The sequence below is a fragment of the Eublepharis macularius genome, chromosome 12 (genome assembly GCF_028583425.1).
Source record: "Eublepharis macularius isolate TG4126 chromosome 12, MPM_Emac_v1.0, whole genome shotgun sequence".
NCBI lineage: Eukaryota > Metazoa > Chordata > Lepidosauria > Squamata > Eublepharidae > Eublepharis > Eublepharis macularius.
In genome coordinates, this window is record NC_072801.1 from 60,037,121 (window position 1) to 60,054,331 (window position 17,211).

General features: G+C 46.1%; 1 protein-coding gene across 1 annotated transcript; it reads right to left on the minus strand.

Moving 5' to 3' along the window:
• Nucleotides 1–1,723: 1,723 nt before the first annotated feature.
• SYT5 (synaptotagmin 5) lies at nt 1,724–16,913 on the minus strand. The gene is made up of 8 exons (XM_054993613.1): nt 16,766–16,913; nt 12,478–12,659; nt 9,555–9,674; nt 8,731–8,898; nt 8,387–8,554; nt 7,044–7,161; nt 5,495–5,628; nt 1,724–1,933 (listed from the first exon to the last, which is right to left on the minus strand). The coding sequence occupies exons 1-8, from the start codon at nt 16,890–16,892 to the stop codon at nt 1,724–1,726; spliced, it is 1,227 nt and encodes a 408-aa protein (XP_054849588.1). The 5' UTR covers nt 16,893–16,913.
• Between the last annotated feature and the right edge of the window lie 298 nt (nt 16,914–17,211).

A 17,211-nucleotide genomic window follows, 5' to 3' on the forward strand; every position in this document is an offset into this window, starting at 1 on the left:
CTAAGATCGGGGAATTGATTTCAAATCACAGCAGGCCTGAAGCAAGAACCAGTCACTCTCTCAGTCTAATTTACCTCACAAGGTTGTTGTGAGGATAAAACAGAGGAGAGCCACATATGTTGCCTGAGGAAAGGGAGGATGAAATTGTAATAGATACCTAAACAGACAAAACCAATGGATCTTGTAAAGTCGTCATAGCAAAGGTGTTGTAAACATGGTCTTGCCTGTGTAAAACCATTGTAAATCCTGTAGTAAACTTCCTGTTAAATGTATCTTCATATAAAATTTGTTTGTTTGTTTGTTGCTAACAAACAGTAAACCCATTGCAGTTGTATAATAAACCAGTCTTAAACTTGTAGCAAAAATGTAAACATGTTTCAACATAGCAAAGGTAACTTCTGTTGGGTAAGAACCATTAGTAAATCTGTAGTTAACCTATTCTATGTCCACAAAAAGCCTAGAGCAAATGTCTATCATACTCATATTGAAAATTTCATAAATATGTTGTAAAACATATGTTAACCATGCCATAAAACTGATGAATGGTTATGTTGGAATTGTTATAATTAAGCAGAAATAAAATAGGATAATCTATATGAACAGCTTAATGCTAATAATGAACTAGATGATGCTTAAAACTATACTATGCTTTTTACATCAATACCCATAAAACTGTTGTAATCTAAAAAACAATCCTATGACAAATGTCTGCTAAACGTATCCACAATATTTTGCAAATGAGGGCTAGTTTTAAATATCTGACAAATCAGGTGAGCAGTTTGTAATAAAATCATTAGGATATTCTACAACTATGTTAAACATATTTACCAAAGTTTTTATATATGAGGCCCACACACAACATATTTTGTAATCTTATTGTGATCCAAGCCTATTTTAGGCAGACAATTTGCTCAGGAGAACCACATTTTAAACATTTCATAGTACAATGACCAAAAAAGTAAAACTTTTTTAGTCATGAGATAAAGCCATCATCGTTACAGAAAATCTATTTTTAAAATATGTTTTATAAGATTTCCGGCATGTTTCCTCTAACTCTGTAAAGCAGTAGTATAATACAATGTCCAAAAAAGTTGTATAGTGTAAGTTATCAACGCACACAACTTGTTGCAACCTTTTAGTAAACCTATTGTAAACAAATTGGTAAATGTTGTTTACAATAGATTTAAGTATGAGGTTTAGTTTTCAAACATGGCACTGTAGTACAAGATCCAAAAGGTATATGAAACTATGACCTTCTACAAAAACCTTTTGCAAATGTAAAAGTTTTTGTTTCAAACATAAACAACAGGTTTCTTCAAGGGCTGTTTTTAAAAAGTAGCATAGCAATATAATATCCAATTATTATGCTTGTCAAAAAGTAAAAAATTTACACTCAGTACTCAGCTTTAAAATGCAGCTGAAACCCAAACACTTAAACCTACACAAGTTGTACTGTAAGCCTCATAGTAAACCTATAGTAAATCTCTCACCCATCTTAAACTGTGTAAGCTTCCTTCCTTTTTCACACAGTGGATAAAAAACAGAGGATTTTTTTTCTCTTGGAGATTTTTGTTTCAACAGGAAATGGCTCTGAGAGAAGACAGGCTCACAGGCTACCCCAACACACACACGTATTTTCAGGGGTGCCTCACCCACACACTCCCATTCGCTCTGGACGGGAGAAGGAACTGTTGCCGCAGGGGTCGGCCAAGGGAAAGGGGCATCAAGAGGTCTTTATGCCCACCACTGAATCCACCTCTTCTTCTGGTTGCAGGGTGTGCCACTGGGCAATGGGTCTCCGCGGATTGGCCAGCATGTCAGACCAATGGCGCAGCTCAGCACCTGTAGCATTACATCCCACAAAGACCTTCCCAATAGCTTCATTCTTGCCCAGCTTGTCATAATCGAGGACTGTCAGGACAACCTGGACTTTCTATAAAGGAAGAAGAGATCACGTGATGAACTCTGTGGGCACAGAACACTGATAAAGCAGCAGGTGGAGGACAGGATTTTGCAGGGGATGCATAATGGTCAGCTGTGTGCATCTTAAACTTTCCCCTGTTTACTGATTTTGCCCTGCAACACCGTCACCAAAGCTGTTTTCCTTCCAGCTTGGATTCTGGATACATACTTGCTGCATCACAGGGAAGAGTGCCTGATTATAGAGGATTGCAGGAGAAAAGAGCGCGCGGGGAAGAAAATTAAGCATTGCATCCGGCCAGCCATTTTCCTCATCACATTCCACCCTTTCCTCCTCCCTGTTTTCCAGCAAACTGGGTTCTCAGATTCATCTGTTGCAAAACATCTAGTTCATCCCTTATAATCAAACTGAAAGCTAAGAAACGGTGCCTAGCACTCAAAGCCGGTGTTGTTTCCAGAGTCTGTAGTTATGGAGGGATGCTTACTCTCAGAGGAGGGCCGGCTCATAACCCAGGACTAGCAAACTCTATGGAACTTTGGTAAAGTGACCTTTTTCTGCTTATTACGCATATGATGATGGTTACCTTCATTTTTAGGAGTAAAAATTTCACATTGGTAATTTCATATATTTTTAAAGTAGCACCAGATTTCCACAAAGCTATTGCAGATCAGAAGAAAGAAAGAAAGAAAGAAAGAAAGAAAGAAAGAAAGAAAGAAAGAAAGAAAGAAAGAAAGAAAGAAAGAAAGAAAGAAAGAAAGAAAGAAAGAAAGAAAGAAAGAAAGATTTATTGTTGAAGGCTTTCACAGCCGGAGAACGATGGTTGTTGTGGGTTTTCCGGGCTGTATTGCCGTGGTCTTGGCACTGTAGTTCCTGACATTTCGCCAGCAGCTGTGGCTGGCATCTTCAGAGGTGTAGCACCAAAAGACAGAGATCTCTCAGTGTCACAGTGTGGAAAAGATGTAGGTCATTTGTATCTCCTCAGGAGGGGTGGGGTTGAGCTGAGTCATCCTGTAAGAGTTTCCCAGGGTGTGGAATGCTAATGGCGGGAGGCTTCACTGTATCCTGAGGAGGTTCTTTTGCATATGGATTGGTACTTGATGTGCTAATCTTCTCTGCAGAGCTATTGTCGGGGATAGAATGTTTTGTTAGCCTGGTGTTTTTCAGAACTGGAAACCATGCTCTGTTCATTCTTAAGGTTTCTTCTTTCCTGTTGAAGTTTTGCTTATGCTTGTGAATTTCAATGGCTTTCCTGTGCAGTCTGACAAAGTAGTTGGAAGTGTTGTCCAGTATTTTGGTGTCCTGGAATAAGATACTGTGCCCTGTTTGCATTAGGCTATGTTCAGCCACTGCTGATTTTTCAGGTTGTCCAAGTCTGCAGTGTCTTTCATGTTCTTTTATTCTTGTCTGGATGCTACGCTTTGTGGTCCCAATGTAAACTTGTCCACAGCTGCAGGGTATACGGTATACTCCTGCAGAGGTGAGGGGGTCTCTACTGTCTTTTGCTGATCGTAGCATCTGTTGTATTTTTCGGGTGGGTCTGAACACTGCTTGAAGGTTATGCTTTTTCATAAGCTTTCCCATCTGATCAGTAATTCCTTTGATATATGGCAAAAACACTTTTCCTGTAGGAGACTGTTTTTCCTTGGTTGTTTGACTCATCCTGGGTTTGATTGCTCTTCGGATTTCATTTCTGGAGTAGCCATTTGCCTGAAGTGCGTGGTTTCGATGATTAATTTCCTCATTGAGAAAGTGCGGCTCACATATATATGAGACGGATATGTCAGGAACTACAATGCCAAGACCACGGCAATACAGCCCGGAAAACCCACAACAACCAAAGAAAGATTTGATTTGATTTGATTTGAAAGAAATTTTACAGCTAAGGGGAGGGATGTGAAATAGCCCAGCACCATACGTATCAACTCGCCAATCAGCTATTTGCATTTAGTTCAATGGAAAGCAGTAGCCCAACGTGATGTGCCATAACAGGTTGGCCAACCTAATGAGTTTGGAGACCTTAATATAAAAACTAACACGCAAACACTTTAGAAAACCATTTTTGTGTCCCAAAGGCACAGTGTCACTTTTCAACAAAGTGAAAATGTTTGTGGAAATAATTAAACTGGGGAAAAGCTTTAGTGACATCTTACTATATATTTGAGTAAGTGCATTTCAGAAAACTCACTTTATACCCTGGTGCGCCACCAGAGGGTGCTGCCAATGGAGGGAAGCCTAGGCAAGGCACCACATCCCTCCAGAAAATGTGCCATAGTGGGAAGCCCAGGATGGAAGCAGGATGGGAGCAGGTGGCAATGCCTGCCTCCCGCCTTCACCCAGCTGATATTAGGCGTGGAGAAGGTGGCAATGCCTAACTCCCGCCTTTTAGGAGCGGAATGGATGGCAATGCCTACCCCTTGCCTTAACCCAGCTGGTATTAGGAGCGGAGCAGGTGGAATTTCCCCTCCCACCTTAACACAGCTGTTATTAAGAGCAGAGAAGGGGGCAATGCCACCCCCAACCTTAACCCAGCAGATATTAGAAGCAGAGAAGGTGGAATTTCCCTTCCCACCTGAACACAGCTGTTATTAGGAGCAGAGCAGACGGCAATGCCACCCCTTACCTTAACCCAGCAGGTATTAGGAGTGGAGCAGGTGGCAATGCCCACCCCACCTTAACCCAGCTGGGACCAGAAGCAGAGCAGGTAACACCATCCCCCTCCACCCAGCTGGGATCAGGAGCAGATCAGATGGCAATGTCCACCTTCCTTCACCCGACTGGGATCAGGAGTGGAGCAAGTGACAATGCCCCCCCACACACATCTTAACCCAGCTGGTATTAGGAGTGGAGCAGGTGGCAGTGCCCTCCCCTGCCTTAATCCAGCTGGTATTAGTAGTGGAGCATGTGGCAATACCCACGCTCCGCCATCACGCATTTGGGATCAGGTACACAGCAGGAGGCAATGCCCTTCTTCCCTTCACCCAGCTGGGATAAGGAGCAGAGCAGGTGGCCATGCCTGCCTTCTTCAACCTACTGGAATAAGCCACTGAGCAGGAGGCAATGCCCACCCTGTCTTCACCCTGCTGGAATCAGGAGCCAAGCATGCAGCAATGCCTGCCCCCCTCAACCTGCCGGAATCAAGACTAGAGCAGGTGGCAATGCCTGCACTCCCTTCACCCAGCTGGGATCAGGAGCAGAGCAGGTAGTAAAGACCGCTGCCCACCTTCACCTGTCTGGGTCAGATGTGGAGAAGGAGGCAATGCCTGTTCCTCCCTTCACCCAGTGGGGAACAGGTGGCAATGCCCACCCCCCTTCACCCAGCTGGGATCAGGCTTGGAGCAGGTAGCAAAGCCCACCACACCTTCACATGTCCGAGATCAGGCAGATCAGACGTGGAGCAGATGACAATGCCCACCCACCCCTCCTTCACCAGTTCAAATCAGTGACGGAGGAGGAGCGAATGCCCGCCCGCCCTCTGCTTTCTAGAGCCCGTTGTATTGTTTTCCCACAATGGGCTTCATTGCTAGTATTTATATATTGGGGGAAATTAGGAAGGGGAAAAAACTGATGGTTTACCTGGATTTGTTCGAAAGGCACCTCAAAACTGAAGGACTCATTGTAATAAGGATTCAGGGTATTTTTCTTTATAGTGGTTTTCTTCTTCTTGATACGCTTCCCTCCCTGCATGAGATGGATTTTAACATAGGGGTCTGGAGAGGGGGAAAGAGGGAGATTAGAATACTGGGTAATGCATTATACTGACAAAAGAGTTGCAGTAGCTCTACATCTTCAACTTCTCCACTAGGGACCAATACTTTTAAAGCCACATTTGAGAAAAAGAAACAAGGAGAAAAAATGATTCAAGTGCTGGGCATAAGGAAGAACGTTGTGTACCCCAAAAGCTTGCACAGTGCATTTTCAATCCCAGTTGGTCCAGATTAAAGTGATTGTCCATTTGTTCTCTTTTAAACTCAGAGCTGAGGGTGAACAGATGTTTGAATTGTAGGATAGGCTTTGGGGGCAAGGCTTTTACCAATCTGTTGCTCAAGGGTAGTCTGAAGTCTGTTCTCTCCCAGTCTCCTGCTTTATCCCAACAGTCAGGGCTTTTTTTCTGGGGAAAGAGGTGGTGGAACTCAGTGGGTTGCCCTCAGAGAAAATGGTCCCATGGCTGGTGGCCCCGCCCCCTGATCTCCAGACAGAGGGGAGTTTAGATTGCCCTCCGCACCGCTGAGCGGCGCGGAGGGCAATCTCAACTCCCCTCTGTCTGGAGATCAGGGGGCGGGGCCACCAGCCATGTGACCATTTTCAAGAGGTTCTGGAACTCCGTTCCACCGCTTTCCAGCTGAAAAAAAGCCCTGCCAACAGTCCATTTTCTCCTACTTCTTTGCTCGGTTCTTGTCTACGCCCCCCAGCCAGATCTGTGGCCAAGTCACCCAACCAGCTGTTTGGGATGGCACAATGAAAAGGACAGCAGGATTCCACAGGGGTTCAGCTTGCTCCTAGTCATCCATGAAAGGGAAGTGGACATTGCCTCCTGGATCCCCAAACCAATCCAATCCAAGCTACACTAGCAGCAGTGTTGCCGCAGAGACTTATTTCAGACCCAACCACTGATGGGTGTGACAGAAGGCAATGAGTGAACCTTGCCTGGGGAAAATACCTTGGGCTGGTGCTGCTTCCCACCCATCCTCCAACTACGTGGAACAGCCCTCTGTGACTGTACCAATTCCAAATGTGGTGTGTGCAAGGGGGTGGGGGTGGGGGTTCCTCACTCCCTATAACACCTGCCTGTTGCCCAGAAAAACATGAAATGAACAGTCAGTGAGATCTGAGATGGTGAAATGCCAGAGGAGACCAAGAAAGTCAAAATGGCTTCGTTTTAAGGAGGGACCACGGCTCAGCAGCAGAGTATCTGCTTCACATGTAGAGGGCCACAGGTTCAATACGTGGCATGTCTAGTTAAAAGGACCAGCTAGTGGGTGGTGTGAAAGACCTCAGCCTAAGGCCCTGGAGAGTAGCTACCAGTCAGCCTAGACAACATTGATCCTCACTCATACAAGGCAGTATAAGCCACATGGGCTTTTTGTTTACCTTTTCCATCTATACCACTAAGAGGTGTTCTTACCTGACAGCCCCCCCACATCCATCTTTTTGAGGTTTTTGGCTTCTAGCACAATGACCGTCAGCTTCCCAGCCGTAGGGACGTACCGCAGTGAAAAGCAAACATCTCCTAGCTTCTCATGCTGTGGGAAGAAAAAGAGGGCCAATGCAGAGCTGGGATGGAGGCATCAGGGAGCCATCTCCATCTTTGCTTTAAGAAAATAGCTTGCAGTACAGCACTCTTGGCAAGTAGAGGGTGACTGCATATGGAAAACTAGCACATCAGGGAGGACAGAAAAGTAAGGCACTACAGGTGACTCAGCTCATTGTGTGGGGATAGGCACCCTTGCTCATGGGGCTGAAACTACTGAGATATGAAGAAACCGGAGGATTCAGGGCCTAATGAGATGAGCTTCTTGGTGCAGAAAAAGGTACTCAGTCTGCATGGTGAGGTAGTCAAGTGCACCTGCTATTGGTGCAGAATCCCACTTTGTGGCATGAATGGGAAACAAGATTACCACTAGCCACCTCTTCCCTCAGACACATTCCTTTAAATTTCCTCAGTACTGCGGGAAAGAAGGCTGTCTGGATTCCAGAGCTGCCAAACCCCCACTGGAGGTGGGGCATCCCCTGACCCCAACCCCTACCTCCACTCACCTGACCAGCAGGGAAGGCACCTGTGGGGGGGGGGGCAGGGTTCCACGTCACATTGAAAATGATGTCATTTTCCTGCACAACGTGGAAGCTACGGGCAGCACTGGTGGAAGATTTGCTTTAAATTGGGTACCACTTGAAAGTGACAAAGAGTATTCATTTTTCTCCATTTTTAAATAAGGCGCTCTTGTGAGTTTGGAATTACTTTAAAATAACTCATGGGTCAATGGGGCCAATCACATGGGTCTTCCTTACAGAATCAGCACTCCTCCTCCCCACAAGGTGCCAGTTCAGTGTCGAGATCCCTGTCCGCCGATGTAGTTGGGTCCCTTATACGTTCCCTTACCTCTGTGGGAACGGCTTGTCAAAAATCAGATACGGTGACAATTAAAATAGTAGCCATTAGTACACGTTCTATTTCCCCAATTATTTGCCCCATTCCCCAATGGGGCAAATAATGGCTTCCTCAGGCCATTTCAGATCAGGAAATGGGACAGGTGGGGAGGCTGAAGCTCACCTCTCCCCATAGTCCAGAGTCAACCCACACTGGGCCAGTGCACACCTAAGAATTAAGTTAAATCCCAAACCATGTCTGTTGACTGGCCACATGGACTTTATGATATGTGAATTGCTAGAAAGTGCCAGTCCATTCCCTGATATACCAGCATCGCAACTGGAACACCTTGTGAAAGAGGGCTCAGTGCCAGTACCTACCTCTTCTTTCTCTGCCGACTGCAGGTCCCGCCATTCCTCAATCACATGCGCCAAATCCACAGTGTTCATAGGGATGCGAATCTCGCCTATGGCGTCGTGTTTGGAGAAACGGTCAAAGTCATAGACGGCCATGACGAGGGTCTTGCCACCCAGTTCTGAGTAGGGAACCTAAGCGGAAACACACAGTGGGTTATAATTCAACGGTCGAGCCACAGCTGAGGTGTGAGATGTACGAGTCATCCCAAAAGGCTGGAGCGCAGTCAGAGCTAAGAAGCAATGGCATGCAAATGGAGAATCTCTGAAAATTAGGCAACAATGGAAGAAGGGACTAGTGGGAAAGTTACCTTAAAAGTGAACGATTCGTTGAATGTGGGGTTGAGGGTTTTGCGATGGACTTTGGTCTCAAATTTCTTCTTCTTCTCTGGTAGCAGGAAGACTTTGACGTAAGGGTCAGAAGTGCCCCCAATGTCCAATGCTGGGAGGTCAGCAGCTTGTAAAATGCCCACTACCAGCTGGGGAAAGGATTAAAGGGAACACCATGAGCAACATTCAAGAAGGCAGCCCTATAATTCATGGCAGGACACATGCTTTGGGTTCAGAACTTCTCAATTCAGTTTTAAAAGCTGTGATTCTTTCCACCACTGGATTTTATTGAACAGATTATTAAAATTAGAAATAGACAAGAGGGAGGTGGGCGGCAGTGGGTACAGCTCCTGCTCCCTCCTTTGCCAACTTCTGCCCACGGGGCCACTTCTACTCAAAAAAGCAGGGCTTCTTTTCAGCAGGAACGCAGTGGAACGGAGTTCCGGAACCTCTTGAAAATGGTCACATGGCTGGTGGCCCCGCCCCCTGATCTCCAGACAAAGGGGAGTTTAGATTGCCCTCCGCGCTGCCATGTGGTGTGGAGGGCAATCTAAACTCCCCTCTGTCTGGAGATCAGGGGGTGGGGCCACCAGCCATGTGACCATTTTCTCCAAGGCCAACCCATTGAGTTCCACCACCTCTTTTCCCAGAAAAAAAGCTCTGCAAAAAGGGATGAGTGCAGCTGCACGGCGGTCTCACTGCTCTAACTGCATACATCTGTCTTCACTATACTAGAAGAAAAGGGCACTGTAAAGGCTCGTCTTCTCCAATATGGGATGATGAGTGAACCTCTTGTCATCTTCACCTGGGTGCTCTGGAAGTCATAGTCAAGCGAGTACTGAAGTTTCCCCAATTTCTCCTGAGGTTTTTCCTCTTTGGGTTCCTGCAGCAGAGCTGGGTCCAAATCCTCTATCTCAGGCTGGACCTGGAAGAAAGGAAAAGTATTCAGAGCAGCCGGTAGGGAAGCATGAAGACCAAAGACAGGAAGGAGACATATCTCCCATCCTTCTCAACAGATACATTTGGATATATGCTTCCCTTACTCTGAATGGTGTCTTTGGAGGGGTGAACACTGGAGTCTCTGGAATGATCCGTTTATTTATAAATGTACAGGTTGAGTAGGTATTGTGGGGCAGAGGAGGAAGTACACAGAAAGTACTACTTTCACAGCCATATCTGGTCTCATCTTTATCCCCAAACTCCAAATCCTCCAAACTGAAATATATACTCTCTCTCTCTCTCTCTCTCTCTCTCTCTCTCTGGGTCTGGCAGGTGGACCTAATTCAGCTGCCAGATCCTTAAAACAACTGCCTGTCCATTTTCCCCTACCAACGGCAAGGACATGCCAAAACCTAATGGGAAAGTCACTTTGCTTGACAGACCATCCAAGCTGCTGTGAGCGTCAGCCCCTCCAGCTGTTCCGCTTTCCGCAGCAGCTGAGCACTGAACAGTGTGCCCGTTTTGTACCAGTGTAAAAAAAGAAAGTGGCGCACCCACCAATCAGGGTTGGTACACACATATATGTCTTTCATCATTCCCCGTTAATTAACATTCACACACAGGCGTCTGTTTTGCCCTCAGACTCCTTGAAAATTTCCATTCCTGACATTGCTCTTTCCTGAGGGGCAGCTGTTTCCGTCTATTGTAGCAAAATAAAGCAAGAGTCCAGTGGGCCCGTGAAGACTAACAACCTTCATTCCAGCATGAGCATTCGTGAATCAGATCTCACGACGACTTCAGGGGCAGGAGCTTCAGCAGAGCTCCTTCCTACTGGCCCTTCCCCTCTCACCCTTTACTGTCTCCCTAGGTTCCACTTATCCTTTCTCCAAGGTTGAGATCTCAAGGTCAGGAACCAGCTGCTATAGGGAGATTATACACCTAGCTGCTCCGGCTAATTACCATTCATCCCTTCCAGCCCCACAAGCTAGCAAGAGAGCTGCGGCTGGAAAAATGCCAGAATGGGTGTCCTCCTAGACATTCCTTATCTGCTCTGTTCTTCAAGGCTAGTGTGGCTCAATTCCAACACGTCAAAGACAGTGCTATTGAATGGGAGAAGCTTGTTCCCTTTATGCAGAAGATAATACTTTTTACTCCATCCTTCTTTCAAGGAACACCAGTGGTGTGGCGTGGGTTGCCAGCGCCTGTGGCAAGGCAAGTATTGTGTCCCCTAAGCCGTGGACCGTTAGCACTCGCTGAGTCACTTCAGTCACCTGGAACCAGGATCGCTGGCTGGCCTATCCTTCCCCCTGCCCTTTTAGGGTTGCCAGCCTCCAGGTGGTGGCTGGAGATCTTCTGGAATTACAACTGATCTCCAGGCCACAGAGATCTGTTCCCCTGGAGAAAATGGCTGCTTTGGAGAGAGGACTCTATAGAATTATCTTACGCTGAGGTCCTTCCCTTCCCAAAGCCTGCCTTTCCCAGGCTTCATCCCTCAAATCTCCAGGAATTTCCTAAACTGGAGCTAGCAACCCTACCTTTCATGCATATTTTTTCACCTCCGACCCATCCCTCCCTGCAGGGTCCAGAAAATGCTCATCTCCCCCCTCCCACACACACATGCACGAGGGTGGCCGTGCATGCTTTCAGCTTGGGGCAGGTGCAATGGGCACCCCTGCACAGCCACAGAGCTTCTGCTGGACCAAGAGCTGCAGCACTTCCCCTCAGCCATCTTGGCTCCTTCCTCTGCAGCAAGGACTTAAACCTGGTTCATCCTACTGTCTGGCATGGTGCTCTAAACACTATACGATGCTGTCTTGGGCATTTAAGACAGAAGCATCGATCATTTCCGACACCTCAACAAATTCCAGAATCCACTTATTTCACAAGGTTCCCCTCTTTTCCAAATAAATTTCCCTTCACTTTGCAATTGAGTTTACAAAATTAACTTAAGGAACTTGCTGCCACAGGACACAGCATTAGGTCAGAGATGCCATTACATAATATTCCTGGAGAATGGCATTACTTATGCATGGCAATGAGACCACAATGAGCAATTTGTCCCCATGTGAAAGAAACCTTGGTCTACCCATGGCTATGAGCCATGATGGATCCTCCATATTCAGAGGCAATGTATCTCGGGATACCCATTTCTTGGAAGGCAGCAGCAAGGGGAAGGTTTCCGATGGCCTGCCCTCCTTCAGAACTTCCCAGAAACTACAGGAATATACAGGCAACCACTACAGGAAATTCTTGGCCACTACGGGAAACTCTTCCACTGGGGATCCCCGTAAAGCAGGAGTCCCCAACATTCCTGTGGGTGCCTTTGGAATTATGACATAGCAGTGGGTGCAACCACAAATTGGCTGCCAGAGGAGGTGGAGCCAACCCTAAAATGTCAGGGAGTGAGGTCAAGCATAGCTCTAATAGTAACTCTTCAACATTTCAGACAAAAGCTCTCTTTAACAGGATGCCTTTAAAAATGGGTATATTGTTTACAAACATTTTCTTGTATAGACATACAGTAACGTAGTGAAGATCCTTGTGTTGTAGTAGCAGCAACTATTTTAAAAATCTGCCAATCAGACCTCCAGTGGCCAATCAGAAGCCCTGCTGGGCAAAAGCCCCACCGGGTCCCACCTAGTTCCTAAAAACACTTGATGGGGCACCAGGAAAGGTGTCAGTGGGTGCCATGGTGCCCTTGGGCACCATGTTGGGGACTCCTGCCATAGCATCTTCCCTTCAGGAAAAACGTTTGCGTTGAGCCTCTTGGGAGAACTGCAGCACCTCACCTTATCAATGTAGCTCTTGCCCAGCTCCTTCACCTCCTTCATGTTGATCTGGGCCTTCACTTTGTCTTTCCCTTTCTTCCCTTTCTTCTTTTTGCCGCAGCATTTCTTACATGCGCAGAAGCAGCAGCAGAGGAGCAGGAGGGCAGCCACAATGAGGATGGAGGCCAAAGCCCAGGGTGGGACTGAAGCAGAGCAGAAGAATTAAGGGACAGAGGAGGCAGCTGAGTCTGGGGTGGTGGAACAACCCTTGGCACTGATGCAGAGCTATCATTAAGGCTGTGGACAGAAGCTGGACTGCTTGCAGGGGAGAGTTTTGCCTTTAGCTGCCTTCCGTTCTCTAACACACGCAGTATTGATTTTTGTCCCACTTCCCCATCCTTTGAGCAAATGCTCGACTTTTCAAAAATGTTCATTTTCAAGCTCTTGGCATTTTAATCCAATTATTCTGTCCCACCCCCCACCCCCTCGCAAAGACAATCCATTTGCTATTAGAGAGATTCCTGCCCTCGGATCACTAAGTAGTGCTGCCCAACTTGGCTTTGAATGACGCTATTTCTAGTGCACCCTTGGAAACCAGCTTTGCTAATAAAAGGGCTAGCGTGGTTTTCTTTGCTCCTCCTTGCCTTACAACAAGGAGGATCTGTGGATTCTAATTAGTGCTGGAGATGGATACAAATCATATGATATAACCTTGGCCAAAGAATGGTGCACTTCTTTTATCTGGAGCGGTCATCCTCTGTTGCCAAGCATGCAGCTTCTGGAGGGATGCACATGGAGCAGTGAGGGAGGAACGGGATACAGTTCTAGCCAACCAGATCAGCTGGCTCAACCCTGGCAATCAGAGCCAAACTACAAGTGACATATTACACAGGTTGGACACTAGTCGGCTTCCCTCAAGTTTTGATGGGAAATGTAGGCATCCTGGTCTTGCAGCTGTAATGGAGAGCCAAGCTGTAAAACCAGGGCGCCTACATTTCCCATCAAAACTTGAGGGAAGCCAACTAGTGTCCAACCTGTGTAAGACGTCACTTGTAGTTTGGCTCTCAGTGGGGCAACAGATATCGCAGCCAGATCAGCCTTATGTCTAAATGGAGATCAGTCCAGAGCACTGCTGGCTTTTGTATGTTCAACAGAAGATCAACTGTTGTCCCCCCCAGCCTGTGGTGCAACCTGAGATTTCTGTATAATCCCACATCCTTTGCAATTTAAGAGTGTCGCTCATAACCTGCAGATAGGGACTTTGTTATATGTTCAACATCTTTTTCCATCTATCCCCCTCCACTTTCTTTTTTCTTAACATCCATTTGAAGAATTCAAGAACTTGTTCACTATGTCACATTTATTATCATTATTAGAGACGGGCACGAACTGAAATACGAACCAAAGTTCATCACGGACCAGGTCATTTTTCGGTTCACAAACCAGTGGTTCGTCGGAGGGTATTTCTGACAACTCATGACAAACCGCTATGATTTTTAGCCCGGTTTGTTTGGTTTGTTTTTCAGTTCATTACTGGGGACAGCCTGGTGCTGATCAATCACTTTCCTAGGCAACGGGGATGGGGGGGGTGGAGTGACGGACTTTCTGCAGACCTTCTGCTGCCCCGGAAGTGATGTTTTCACGAACCAAATGAACTGGTTTGTGAACCAGGCAATTTCATGCCAGTTCATGGTTCGTAAAACGCAACGAACCATGAACCTCAACGAACCGCCATTTTCCCAGTTCATGCCAATTATTATCCAATGAGATAAAAGGATGGCAGACCATAAGAATCCTAGACTTCTTCCACATGGCAAGGATTCTCTGTGTTGCTTTCATCGCCACTGGGAATGCAGAGACATGTGCATTCGCAATGGAGTTCCACATGTGAGAGTTTTCTGCATGCTTCTCCCCATCTTTTCCCCAACTTTTCTGTGTGAGGCACAGTCATCATGACTGCCTCGGCATTCCCTTTTTTGTTCCATTCTTCTCATTAAAATTTCTTCTATTAAAATTAGAGATAGACAAGAGGGAGTTGGGTGTCACTGGCTCTGGCTCCAGGGCCTTCCTCCTCTCACTTCTGCCCATGGGATCACTCCTGGGCTCGCACAGTCAATTTTCCTCTTGTTGGTGGCAATTTACTTCCCTTTCCTTAAAAAAACTTTTCTCAACATTCTATAAACCTGGGGGGGCAGGTCTGCAGAAGAACACCCCCTGCCCCCAATCTCGGTCTATCAAACCATATAGGTAGAACATTAGATATTGGATAAGCAGCAATCGATTTTTGTAGTGCTATAGCAATTACTGATTTTTTAAAAAACTTAAAAAGCCCTCCACAGGAAAAAAAAATGCTGGGAAAATGGTGCCCACTATGTGCTGACAGCAGGGAAAGGACACCAAAGTGGAGGAAGACCTTTGAAGGGCAGGAAAATGCTCACCATTCCTTTCAAAGGACTTGGACTGCATTCTTTCCAAAAAGACTGGAGAAGCAGGTTTGGAAGACGGGGAAAACCTGAAAACTGAATATTTACAGCATGGTATTGTGTGGAACCTCCAATTAAAAAAAAAACACTTCCGTTTAGTGGAGAAAACCCTCCATGTGGAAGAAGCAGGTTTTGAGTCAGAAGGGTCTTTCTAATCCAACCCCCTGCTGGAAATTAAAAGCTGGAGTATCCCTGACAGATGGCTGCCCAGTGTCTGCTTGAAGACAAAATAATAAAGAGTCCAGTAGCACCTTTAAGACTAACCAACTTTATTGTAGCATAAGCTTTCGAGAGCCACACTTCTCTTCATCAGATGCATCCTGTATCTGATGAAGAGAGCTATGGTTCTCGAAAGCTTATGCTACAATAAAGTTGGTTAGTCTTAAAGGTGCTACTGGACTCTTTATTATTTTGCTACTACAGACTAACATGGCTAACTCCTCTGGAACTGCTTGAAGACAGCCAGCGATTGAGAGCCTTGCTATCCACCCACTGCAGTAAACTGGTTCCATTATCCAACAGTTTTTTAATATCAGGTCCAGTAAACTCTATGGTAAAGTAAAGATTTCCACCAAAACTTGCCCAGTCTCTTTGTCCAGCCCTCTCAACATTGTGCTATTGTGGCTGTTACTGGCTTTCATTAGTCCTTATTTCATTAGTCCTATTGTATTACTTTTGGCCTATTTTTAAGAGCAAAAGGTAAAATGGGGGGGGTGAAAGGTTTGCTGTACTTCCTGTTTGTGCCTCCAGTCTCCAGTGTGCCTTCTCCTCAAGTCCTTTATTGAGCTCTTTATTTCATTAGTCCTATTGTATTACTTTTGACCTATTCTTAGGAGCAAAAGGTAGAAGGGCAGTGGGGGGGGGGAGGTTTGCTGTACTTCCTGTTTGTGCCTCCACTCTCCAGCACGCCTTCTCCTCAAGTCCTTTATTGAGCTCCCCTCCTCAGCCCTCCATCTGCAGAATGCTGGTCTCACCAGCATGTGCCATCCATGCCAGCTTTTGTGTCAGTGGCACGTTTGAAAGGGAAAAAACAACAACAACCTGTATCCTTCTCCTTCCCTCTTAGCCCAACTCCTGGCTTCTTTCACTGGAGCCAACTAATCCTGCACAATTCCATCTGACAAATACCCATGGATGGTGTCTTTCTCAGCTCAACCCTGTTAGGCTGGAGGAGAAGTAAAGTCACCTGGACTGCCAGACTCCTCCAGTGTAACAAGGAAGAAAGATATGTACATTTGAATCATTTTATTTATTCTGCTTCTTCTTGCCAGGGAGCAGGGCAGGACTTCAAGCCGTATCCTCTGGTACGCTGTTTTTTCTGAATATGCTACATGAATTCAAGGAGAGTTTCACATCTCCCAGGACTGGAAAGTTTCAGGTTGGTAGCCATGTTGGTCTGCAGTAGAACAGCAGGATCTGTGTCCCGTGGCACCTTAGAGACCAACATGATTTCCAGGGTATGAATTTTTCAAAGTTTATCTGAAGAAGAGAGCTTTGCCTCTTGAAAGCTTATACCCTGAAAATTTTGTTGGTCTCTATGGTACCACTGGACACAAATCCTGCTGAAGTCCTAGAAGCTGGCTTTTTTAAAAGAACAAGGTGAGATGTGTATCACTTTGTTTGCACTTAACTGGAATTTCAAAATACACACAGCCCCCTCTGCATGAAAAAAGGAACTCAGCTCCAAGAAATACTTAATTAAGTGATTCAGTAAATGAGGCCCAGTATGTACTTCTGCATATTGGATCAGATCCCATCTCAACCAATTTGCTAGGACCAGTGTCTTCTCTGGAACCTGGGACTGGGGAAAGCCCAGCTCTACCTACTTGGTAGCTTGCCCAATTTGTTCATGAACTTGTCCTTCATGTCTGAAAAGACATTCTCCTTGCTGGGCATCTCGGTAGCATTGAGGGATGACTCTTGTTGAGGCTGTGTCACCTCTGGAGCCACCATGGCTGACCTCCGGGCCTCGTTCATTGTTCAAGCTGGAGGGCGAGAAAGAAAGATAATTGATTTGCTTGTTCTGATTAGAGCCACAAGTTCAATCAGCTTTAATCCATTAACACTGTAATCGTTCATTTTTTAAAAAGCATTCCAGTTTAGTGGGGAAATTCACAAGATTGGAACTCCTCCCATGAATATATTATGGTGTCTGACCAAGAGAAAAGTTATGGGTTCAAAACTCCCCCCAGCCTGGATCACCCTGGAGGGCACCAGAAGCCAGGGAGGTTGAGGCAGCTGCCTGCTAAATGCCATGTCCCCTCACAACCTC